Source organism: Trypanosoma equiperdum (assembly GCF_001457755.1).
Source record: "Trypanosoma equiperdum strain OVI genome assembly, contig: ctg_1251, whole genome shotgun sequence".
Lineage (NCBI taxonomy): Eukaryota > Euglenozoa > Kinetoplastea > Trypanosomatida > Trypanosomatidae > Trypanosoma > Trypanosoma equiperdum.
The window spans coordinates 13,819-25,243 of NW_027123229.1; the positions used below are offsets into that span (position 1 = coordinate 13,819).

The 11,425-nt window shown below is 44.5% G+C and overlaps 3 protein-coding genes across 3 annotated transcripts; all 3 read right to left on the minus strand.

Annotated features, from left to right (window-relative positions):
• Positions 1 to 2,969: 2,969 nt before the first annotated feature.
• TEOVI_000876300 (protein kinase, putative) lies at positions 2,970 to 6,083 on the minus strand (the record flags this gene model as incomplete). The annotated part of the gene is made up of 1 exon (XM_067220850.1): positions 2,970 to 6,083. The coding sequence occupies one exon, from the start codon at positions 6,081 to 6,083 to the stop codon at positions 2,970 to 2,972; it is 3,114 nt and encodes a 1,037-aa protein (XP_067076951.1).
• A 1,158-nt stretch (positions 6,084 to 7,241) lies between these two features.
• TEOVI_000876400 (glycosomal phosphoenolpyruvate carboxykinase) lies at positions 7,242 to 8,819 on the minus strand (the record flags this gene model as incomplete). The annotated part of the gene is made up of 1 exon (XM_067220851.1): positions 7,242 to 8,819. One exon carries the CDS (start codon positions 8,817 to 8,819, stop codon positions 7,242 to 7,244), a length of 1,578 nt encoding a protein of 525 aa, XP_067076952.1.
• A 1,061-nt stretch (positions 8,820 to 9,880) lies between these two features.
• TEOVI_000876500 (NUP-1 protein, putative) lies at positions 9,881 to 10,852 on the minus strand (the record flags this gene model as incomplete). Its single annotated transcript, XM_067220852.1, has 1 exon — positions 9,881 to 10,852. One exon carries the CDS (start codon positions 10,850 to 10,852, stop codon positions 9,881 to 9,883), a length of 972 nt encoding a protein of 323 aa, XP_067076953.1.
• Positions 10,853 to 11,425: the final 573 nt, after the last annotated feature.

The following is an 11,425-nucleotide window of genomic DNA, read 5'->3' on the forward strand; positions in this document are numbered from 1 at the left end:
ACTTCAATAACAAACAGATGCTTCTGGAGCTTCCCTTTTCGTCTTTCCCCCCTCTCTCACTTCACTTCAGTTCATCTCCTTTCCTGAGTTTATTAAATTTTATATTGTCACTGTTGTGAAATTTGTACCTCCTTTTCTTTCCTCCAAAATTTATATGGTTATATATTATTTATTTTCGTAACGTACCACAACATCTACACATGAAGGAATCTTAACAAATATGGAAGAAATATAAAATAAAAGGAACACAAATCAAGAATTGTACGAGGCACACTAAGAAGAAATAAAACAAAGTGAAAATATGACAAAACAAAACAAAACAAAAATTTTGAAATAAGGAGAGGAATAAATAATGAAAGAAATATATAAGAAGGAATAGGGAAATGGTTGGGGTTTGATATATTCATACATATGTACGTGTGAACGAGTTGTTTTGGTGGCAGTGCTTCAATGCACGCGAATACAAACCTGAAAAGGAAGAAAATAACGACAAAAACAACGGCATGAAATCAAGAAGAAAACAAAAAGATATAATAATACAGGGCCAAATCAAAAAGAAAAAAGAGGAGGATGGAGAAATGAGCACGAAAACACATGACAGCACTAAAAAAAAAAAGAAAAAGAAGAGAAATTACACTTCTTCGCATATATATATATATATATGTATCCCCTTCCTCCCTAAGCACACCTTCCTCAACTCGTACCTGTTGTAAGAAAAAAGTTTTTTTTTAAAAAAATCTTTCTCTACAAACAAAACACCCAAAAAATGAAAGCGAAGAGTGATGCCGTTGTAAAAAAATAAAAAGGAAAAATAGAAATAGAAATAGAAGCGCAGAAACCGTTAAAGGGGAAAAGGAAAAAGGAAAAAGGAAAAGCAAGCGAAGAAAAAGAAGCTGCTTCTATCCATCTATCCGTCCATTCATTCATCATAACAGAAATTTTGTGTTTGAATTTGTCTGTAAAGGTGACTGTGAGGAAAAGGGAGAAAAGTAACAAATTCACCCATACGAAGTAATTGAACCACCTTCCTCCCTACACACATACACCAAACAATAAAAAAGGGGGGAGAATACGCGCGTTCAATACAAAATAAAAAAATAAATAAATATATATGTATATTTACGTTCCTGTGTTTATCTATTTTTACTTATCCATCTTTTCCCTCTTTTTTTTAATTTATACTCAACAAAAACCAACAAATATGAATAAATAAGGGAATGTCTGCATACACTAGCGTAAAAATAAAGAAGAAATCAAAAAATGAGCGAGATGTCTGTGGGAAGGAAGGGGATTTTTTAAAAAAATCTCTCTCTATCTCTTTTTTAAAAAAAATAATTGAATGGACACTGCTGCAAAGTGGCGGCGCAAGAAAAAACATCGAGCCGTTCACTTTCTTGAGAAAAACGAAAATAGAAAATACGCGCAACCTCACAAGAAACACAAAAAAAACCTGCCGGCGCTAACACGTCACCACATATTTGATGTAGCGAAACGGAAATATACGGCAACAACCAGACCAAAATAATAAAAGTAAAAAAGAAAATAAACGGAATGAGACGGTAGAAATGGGTTTCGCACAAACAAAGAAACAAAAAAAACTCCAAAAATCGGGAAAATTGAACCGACAAAAAAAATAAGTGAAGGAATGAGTTGAGTCGAGAGAAAAAGGAAACGCGTTCGGATGGGAATGCAATAAAACTGATGGTGGAAAATGACGGCTCCGTTCATTATAAAAAATAACCTTTGGCTCAGTATTACTGAAGCAAAGTAGTGATAAAACTCGGAACCGTACGCCAGCAGCTTACTACTTTCATGCGCTACGGAAAACCTTCAGGAATTTTCTTTAAAATAGGGGGAAGGGAAAGAAAAAAGTAATAATAATTAACGCCCATACTGACAAGGTACGAAAAACATGTAAAAATAAATGCCTACACAAGTAGAGTTAAATATATTATAATTGCTCAAGTATGTTGAGAAAAATGTTTTGGTATTTTGATTTTGACTTTGAGAAAACAAAACAAAAGAGTTTCACTCACTCATCGCTGCGTCGCCAACCACGGTCTTTTCCTCTTCCCATTCCTCCACTCTTTCCTATTGTGAACTTCAAACATCATCATTTTTCCTCTTTTTTTTTCCTTCGGGGGTGATTTGCTTCTTCTTCTTTAATTTACTGTTTGTCACCTTTAGATAAAACGGTCATGCAGCGACTCGAAACTGGAAACTGATAGAAAAAATCAATGTATGAAAGAAATAAATAAATGATATATAAACATATATATAATATTTATTACGATAAAACAAGAATCCATATTAGTTTAAATTCATTACTCTACCACGGCCGCAAGCGTATATAACTCATATACCAAAACAGAAACAAAATAACGTAAATAAAATAATGGAGGACAGCAAAATAGTATCCTTTCCTCATTGGAAAATAAAATAAATATTTATTTACTTATGTTTATTTATACTTACCTATAGTAATAATAATGATAACAATAATAATAATAATAATGAGCCGTTTCAACAAAGAGAGGACATAAGCATCAAGGAAAAAGCGCGTTGATGGAGTATGTAATAACACAATTGTTTGTAAAACGTCTATCTCCACCAGATCCTCATCCGCTTCCTCTCCTCGTTGCGGTGAAGCTTCAAATGTTCCTTCTCTCTTTTTCTTTTCCCTTCATTTGCTTCATGTCAGCACTGCTAATGTATGTGTTTGTATGTGCGTTTTTTTCTTTCCTTTTCTTTACTGTCACTGATAAGCCCCCGCATGAAGCACACGATAAAAATGCGCAAATAACCAGCCATACTTATATATTAATTTTTTAACCAAACGGGAAACACGAACACAATGTTCTCATTTGATATCCATTCCTTTGTTCCCTTCAAGGACGCCGATACCGAAACGTTCACATCCATTCACCAGAGAGTTTAGCTTTACCTAAAGGGAAATAAACACACACTAATTACTTTCTTTTTCCATGCGCTTCAGAAGATGGGGGATATGGAATATGCGCAGGGTGATAATTGGATCCCCCTTCCATCGATGGTTTTGTCTTGCCACGTGCGGATGAAATGCCAATAAAGTCAGCGATATTGCCCGTGATGAGGTTCACTCTCTCGTCCATATTGTCCTGCTGCGCGCTTGTACCCTTTCTACGTATGTTTCCCTCATTAACTGTTGAATAACTCGATACCACTCTACGCCTTACATCACGGGATCCAGTGATGCTCTGCCTATTGCCATGTGTATCACCCGGCATTTCTTTTGCTCCCACTGATTTGCGTGGAGCCTTTGCTGAACTCCCAGTGCTTCCTTGAGCCGACACTGACACTGACACTTGACTATTGGAATTTACTATCCGGCGCTTCCCCGTCACGTACGCCACTTGCTGAGGTGGTGATGGATGGTCCTTTGCTTTGAAGGCCGGCACTGCCTGTAACCGAGATAGCTGGTAAAGGTTTTTGCAACTTTCGGAAAGACTGGTGGAGTTCTGCCGAGAGTTTCGACCCACCTCTGAAGCAGAAACCGTAGAACTTCTTCCTTGAGTCGTCGTCGGTGTGCTACTCTGCCGGTTGGAAGGCCGCCCCGCATCACCCCGGCCGTACATTTCATTGGGGAACATTTTGTTACCGCTTGTGGTAGCGTACACCGTGTTAATTCTTTGGAGAGTTGGTTGGCCGACTGATGCAGGAGGGGGTGAACGAAGCGTCTTTGGCTCATATCGGCGTTGTTGTTGTTGTCTCGGGGTGAACGGGGCAAGGTGGTGACGCTGGTCCTTCGCAATGTTGGGAAGTATGGTTTCATTACTTGTGTGCACAACAGGGTCGCCAACATGAGGAAAGGCAACGAAATACGCCTCCCCAGAGAGTGAAAAAGGTGCCGGAACCCCCTTGTTGGTAGAAGAGTCACCACGCGGCTCCACTACTGTTGAACAATGGGGGGGAAATGGAGCTTCCGTCACCATTCGACCGGTGTCAAAAACAGTGGCTGACACGTGGCCAGGTTTACTAGGCGAGCGCATGCTGACGGGTTCCCTTTGCTTCCGTTTACTGCTCTCCTTTCCCTTCATGGTGGATGGGGTCGAGGATGCCAAGCGCTCGTATGCCTCGGCAGCATCAGTCGGAGTTTTTCCAAATGTGGTTAAAGCTCCTTCAGTTGACGTTGGTGATGCCTCCGCATTTACGTCCGTCCCCGCTCCTGTGCCCAGTTGGTATTCATGGAGAGCCCCAACGGTCTCTTTGCCGTATGTTGTGCGTTTGCTGGGCGGAACGCACTCGAGGTCGCGGGAAATCGACAGCTCCTTATGGCTTTCCCGCACGCACTCCTTTTCCTTTGTGGGTATCGTCTTTGTCGGATGCGCGATAACGGGGGAAGGGTTAGAGCCACATGAAACATCCGCTTGTCGTCCTGGAGATGAAGTCATCCCCGGCTGTGACCCGGCCTCCGCACTCGGTGTTGTTGGTAGCAGCTCCACGAGGGTATTTTGTGGCGATGACTGGTCGCAGTCCGTGCCGCTTCTCAGCGTGGCCACGGGGCCGTTTCGTCCCTTTTTTCGCTCTCCCTCTTTGGTAAATGACGGCACAGAAGAGATGACTACCGATGATGTGTTTGACTTGGATGATTGCAACATCGCCACGGATGTTTCAAAGGGTTTGCGATCGTAAGCGGTTTCTACTTCCATAGGTTGCTGCGAGATGTGTTTAGAATCCGTGACGGATTTACCACACACAGTGGACAATGATGGGTGTCGCGTGGAAGTAGGCTGTTCCAAGGCTGGAAGCCCCGGTGCGTGTGCCGGCTCACAAAAATTTCTATTAACGTTTTCGATAGGACGACTCCATTTGGTATCGGTTGCGCCGTCACCATCGATACTCTTGTTGTGACTAGAGGTTGGTGTGACTTTGTCACATACAGGAATCCGTACCGCCGGCTGTCCGTTTTGGGCTTCCTTCGCATTCCCGGACCCAACTATAGCCTTTACTCTAATACTCGACGTCGCACGCGGCGTGGCAAGCTTTTTAATGGGGTTGCCGCCCCTTGCCGGGGTATTAGATCTCTTGTTGGAGGCAGTCGAGTTTGACAGGATGAAGGGTTGCTTGAATATACGGTGCTTCAGCGCCTCTTCTGCGGTAGCACGACTCTCTGGATCATACACGAGCATCGATGCAATGAGGTCGCACAACTCGGTATCACCGGGAAGTAACTCAGCCAAGGTTCTGCTGCGCATCCTCCCCAAAATAACGTCGTCGCAATCACGAAGGAAATTTCCGTTTTGATCAAAGAAAGATCGTGAATTCTTGGACCTACGCCTGAACAAGTCAGGAAGGGGACCAAGGCACCTTTCCATGAGCTGCAGATGTGTAAGATCATCACGAACATCGAACAGACGTCGACCTATTGCCAATTCAAAGATGATACACCCAACGCTCCACATATCTGCAGGATGATACCACGGGTTCCCAAGCACAACCTCTGGAGCACGATATGGACGGGTTGTGATGAGGTCTGAATCGAGATGATCCATTCGCCAGAGGGATGAGCTTCCAAAATCACACACCACCCAGTTATCACCAATACTACTCTTTGAGGTTGTTATGTTCTCGAGAAGGATATTTTCCGGTTTTAAATCAGTATGCACCATTCGGCAGTCAATATGTATAAACCGACATGTCTCCAGAAGAGAGTGTGCAACCTGCACTACCTTTTCCCGTGTTACAACACCGTTAGCGTAGCCGAGGCGTCGCTCTCGCAGCGAGGGGCCATATATCTTCATCACAAACACTGGGTAGCCCTTCCACTCAAAAAACTCTAACATCTGGCATACCGAAGCTCTACCATTCTTTTTCTGAGATAGTATCTGCAACATTTCCTGTTCAAAATACGCATCGTTCTTGTATTCCTTCTTAACAACTTTCACCGCAACCGGCTGTCGTCTGACTCCACCAGCCTTTGGCGTACCGAAGCAGTAATACACCTTGGAGAAGTTTCCACATCCAACCTCCTCCAAAACCTCAAAGCGGTTGTCAATCAAATCGCCGGCGCTTAGCTTCAGATGTTCACCCTTCGAGGGTGACATATTTAGTTCTTTTCACGTAACGCGATAAATAGCGAAAGTTCTGCTAATAATAACAGTTTTTAATAAAGACGATAATAAATAATAATAATAATAATGCCACTGAAAAAAAAAAGGAAAAACACCGCGGTAGAATGTGTAAAAGAGAAAGGTCCGTAACAAATATACAAAGAAAAATTTATATATATTTGTACGAGAGTACACCGCGTCCCCCTCACTGGGTTAACTAAATTGTTGTAAGGTGTCGAAAATAAAGACACCACCACGAAAGGAAAAGAAGTCAAAGATGGGAGAAAACAGGAGAAGAGTGATTCAAAAGTTGTGAATTGCATTAACGAACGTGAAGCACAGAGAAAAAGAAGATGCAGACGGCGCCCCCAACCCAACCCAATTCACTCCCCAAAAAGGAACGGGCAGTGGTCAAAAAGGAGAAGGAAAGGAAACAATAAAATAAAACCACGTTTTCTTCATGCAAACATGTATAAAATCATGAGGTTAGCCACTCTCACGAGACGCTTACTTGCGGAGTTTGCACCCTCACATGCTCATGGGTTCATACATTGAACACCTCCACGCCCACAACAGAGATCTGTCAACGAGGAAAGTTCGGGTAAACCTCACTATCACCCAAATGGAATCCTCGAAAAAACAAAACAAAACAAAGAAACAACCATACAGTTTTTTAAAAATCTTCTTTGGAGAAACGTGCCCGAGCACGGAACACAATAAATATCTAATGTGCTCATTTCCATTCCCTCCCCCTCGCGCAGTTGGGCTCAATACTCCTTGGCATACAACTGGCACTCGCTAAAATAGTTGCCCTCGATGACAAAAAGAAAACAACAACAAACAAACAAACAAACAAAGTTTAAATAGAACAAAACAACTAACTGATACGGATATACATAAGAGTAGTCGTTAATGGGGGGGGGAAAGAATGAGAAAAGAGAGGGAAACTTTAATAATTTTTTCCTTGTTGTTTCCTTTTTACTCCGCTGCGCTTTCAGCACATCACATTAGTTTCACTTCCTCTCCCTAAACGATTAACGCACTGGTTCTTTGTCAATAACGATGTCCCAACTTAAACGCTAGTGCAATTCATATTTCTCCTCAAACATCGAGTAGGTGAACACACCCGCACACGCCAATACCCCTAACATATTAAAGACGCGAAGCCTCAACATAGCGGGGAACGGCGCCCTTCATTTCCTCGGACGCCCTCGATGCAAAGCGGTCTTGGAAGCTCTTCTGGAACATGGTGACAAGTTCTTTCGTCGTCTCGTTGAACTGCTTCAGGTCCGTCCAAGCTTTGCGGGGGTTCAACAGGCTTGCGGGCACGTTCGCAACCCTCTTAGGAATGTGAAGGCCCCATCCGGGATACACTTCATAATCCGCCTGGTCAAGTGTACCGTCATGAATAGCATCAATGATGGCACGGGTGACGCGCAAAGGCATGCGCTTAGCCCCGCGGTCAGCACGGCCGCCTGCATAACCCGTGTTCAGCAGCCAAACGCGGCTATTGTGCTTTTCCATCTTCTCAGCCAGTTGCTGGCCATAATGAGTGGCATGACGAACAAGGAATGGCCCACCGAAGCACGAGGAAAAAATGGGGCGAGCGACGCGAGCGCTTCCTGCTTCCACACCAGGGACGTTAGCCGTGTAGCCCATCACGAACCAGAACATAGCTTGAGCACTCGTTAGGCGTGCCACGGGAGGCATCACGCCAAAGGCATCGTTCGTCAAGAAAATGATGTTCTTCGGGTGGCCCGCAACAGCCTTCGAAAGCGCACCGTCGATGTGCATGAGAGGGTAGGCAACGCGGGTGTTTTTGCAGATAGATTCATCATTAAAGTCAATTTCATGGGTTCTCCTGTCAAGAGTACAATTCTCGGCAACAGCGCCAAAGCGCACAGCCTCATAAATATCCTTCTCGGTTTCGGGGTTCAAACCAATCGCCTTAGCATAGCACCCGCCTTCAATGTTAAACACACCACGGTCCGTCCACACATGCTCGTCATCGCCAATGAGGTTGCGGCGCGGGTCCGCAGAGAGAGTCGTTTTGCCGGTTCCGCTGAGTCCAAAGAAGACCGTCACGTCACCGCTCTTACCCACGTTAGCGCTTGCATGCATGCATAAGTGTCCCATGCGTGGCATCAATTCAAACATCACAGTCAGAATACCCTTCTTCATTTCACCAGCGTACTCTGTCCCAAGAATGACCTGTTCGCGGGTCTTAAAGTTCAGGGCCACTGACGTTGTTGAGGTAACACCGGGGACCGTCGGATCAGCCTTTGCCTCTCCGGCGTTGTAGATGACATAGTCCGGTTCACCAAAACTCTGCAGCTCCTCTAACGTAGGCACAATTAGCATGTTGCGCATGAAAAGTGCGTGGTAAGGGCGGGTCGTGTACACGCGCACCTTCAGGCGGTACCGTTCATCGTGGCCGGCAAAGCAGTCCATGACGAACAGGTGTTTGCAGGTGGCGAAGTAATCCTTTGCGATTGTCTTCAGTTTCTCAAATGATTCTTCGGTCAGCTTCATGTTTACGCTGCCCCAGTCCACATTGTCAGTAACGTCAGTGGTGTTTACAATACGCTTGTCGCGAGGAGAGCGGCCAGTCTTTGCGTATGAGCGTACGCTCAGGGCGCCACGAGCCGTCAGTTGGGAGTCCTTTTCAAGCTTAAGAGCCCACTCCACCAACTCGGGGGCGGTGAGATTCTTGTGAATTATAGGAGCCATTGTGTTATGATTGGGCAATACACAACGAAATATATAAGTATAAGAACGTAAAATGTTAATTGTTGAAGACGGCTGTAGAGGCTATCTTTGAAACTTTATCTCCTACTTATATGCTTACTGTTCTCTTTTGTTATTGTCTTGTTCGCTAGTAGATAATCTATGAACAGCAGTAAAAAATAAGGGAAACGGAAACGAGCAGTTTGAAACATATGGAACAGAGGAAAGTTGATAAAGGGGACACCACACACCACCACCGCGATACCGTACCATTGGGTTTCTATGACATGCTCAAAACTCTCGAGCCACATAAAAAACATGTGCCTTACACCAAAACATCAAAATCTTGAAAGGGAGATGAGAACAAATGAGTAAGAACGATGTTAAGTTAATACATACACTCACCCAAACATTACCCTAATATAACATTACCACCGCAAAAACATGTAACACAGTTCAGAAACATGTTTTGAATATCAAGCCATACAACATTGGTGCCGCACCCTGCTTCGTTAGACAGACCCGCCATCACCCATATAAAATCAAACGAAGTATTACAAGAAGAACAAAGAGTATATGACTACCCACACGCATGCCTCTTTGATTTGGATTATGGATACGTTCCGCAAAATGAAACTCATCCCAAAAATATTTTTAAAAAGGCCGTATTCTACTGAAGAAATTGCTGCGCATTTCCCAGCGGTGCCTTCTGATCTTCTTCCACTTGTCTCCACCAGCTTCTATGAATTTATGCTAACCAATTACACATGTCATCCTTTCAAACTATAAACAGCAGGAAAAGACGAACAGACACTCATTGCCTTCATGCACTTGTTATCAGCGATCATAAACATACCGTTTCCTTCCTTTAACTCATTCGATCCTGCAGATTCTGTGAGTAAACAAATTTGAACGAAGTTGGCGCTCACGCTCACTCCACTTTTGGTCACCGTAAATGAAGTCAGGAGAATATTACCGGGAGGGATCATTTCTAGGTGCATGTGTAGATGAACTGCACACTTTATGCACTAATAACAGGTTTGAAGTACTTACCTGGCATCTCCTCACGAGACCGCATTGGCTGAACGAGACCTTTTCCTTGTGCTACGTATGTCCATGACTTGCCGTACCTGTCGCTGTGTTTGTTCAGTGATTCTGGAATGATGTGATGACTCAACGGACAAGCTCACCCTCTCTCTGGTGGTTCTTCCTGCACCTAGCACAGGTGACCCCCGAATTTGCTGTTCCGGTGGGCTGCTGTGTTGTGCCACTTCTGATGACACACGACCACCATAGGTTACAACCCTTGTCTTGGCATATCGAAGCTCGTCCTCCAGACCTTTCTTATCGCCCTGCAACTTCTGAACTGCGCTTTCAAGTTGTAAGGTCTTCCTTGATGCATTCTCCGCATCTTGTGCCGCCTTGGCCGCATCTTGTTCATACTGGTCAAGTTGTTCGTCCTTCTGTACAAGCTCATCCTGCAGCCGTTGAACCTCCTCATCCTTTCGTTGTAGAGCTTTTTCAAGGAACGTAACGCGCGCCTGCGACATGCGAATACGCGCTTCATCCCCCTCCACAACGGCCTTTTGACGAGAGGAACCGCTTTGCCGTTTTGGGGAACCACTCGTCGATGCAACCTCCTCGCGGAGTGTTTGCACCTGAGCCTCCATCAGACTGAATGCTTTCGCCAGTTCCTCAGCTTGCTGCCTGGCCGCAAGTTCACCCTCACGTTTCGATGCCTCCAGTGCGGAGAGTTTATTGCGGCTCGCTTGCAACTGTGCGGAGAGCGAGTTGTTCTGCTGTTTCAACCGACTAACTTCCTCACCTCGCTCACGACCAAGTTCATCGACCCTCTCGGTGAGAGTACGACGCTCAGCTATGAGTTCTTCACGTTGCTGACGCATTTCCACCAACTGTTGACGAATTTCATCTAAATCTTCCAGATACGCATTTGACTGCGACGAATTCTGTTCCAATGACAAGAGAAGTTCCTCTTGATTGGATTCCAACTGACGGCAAGTTTTTCGGCAGAGCATTAGATCTGCGTGAAGGCTTGATATTTGTAGAAACTGGGCGAGATCTACAGCCTCTAAGTCCACCGGTTCCGCCCCCACAGAACTCACATCAACGGAACCATCCACACCTAATACACTGTGCGCGCCACGAACGTCCTTTGCCCGAACAAATTGTTCCAACCGCTGGCACTCCTTCTGCAATTTAACTACTTCCAGACATTTTCTTTCCAAATCTTGCTCTAGCCGAACATTGCGCTCCTCCAACCTCCTCCTCGCATCATTAGAGCGATCAACGGATCTTCTTGCGACAATAAGTTCCGTCACGCAACCCTCACTCCTACGGTCATAAAATTCTTCAAAACCACGCTTCGTAGCGGAAACTTGAGCATGAAGTTCATCCACAACCCGAGACAACCTCTCAACATCTGCACCAACAGCACCATCACTATCCCCCACTTTACCATTCAAAGAAGAAACACTATCCACAATCAAACGATTACTAACCAAAACTTCATCTTTTAAAAAAGATATTTCCTCAACACTCCTCTCCAGCTTCTCCTTTGCTGTACGGAGTTCCTCCTCAAGTGTAGAAAC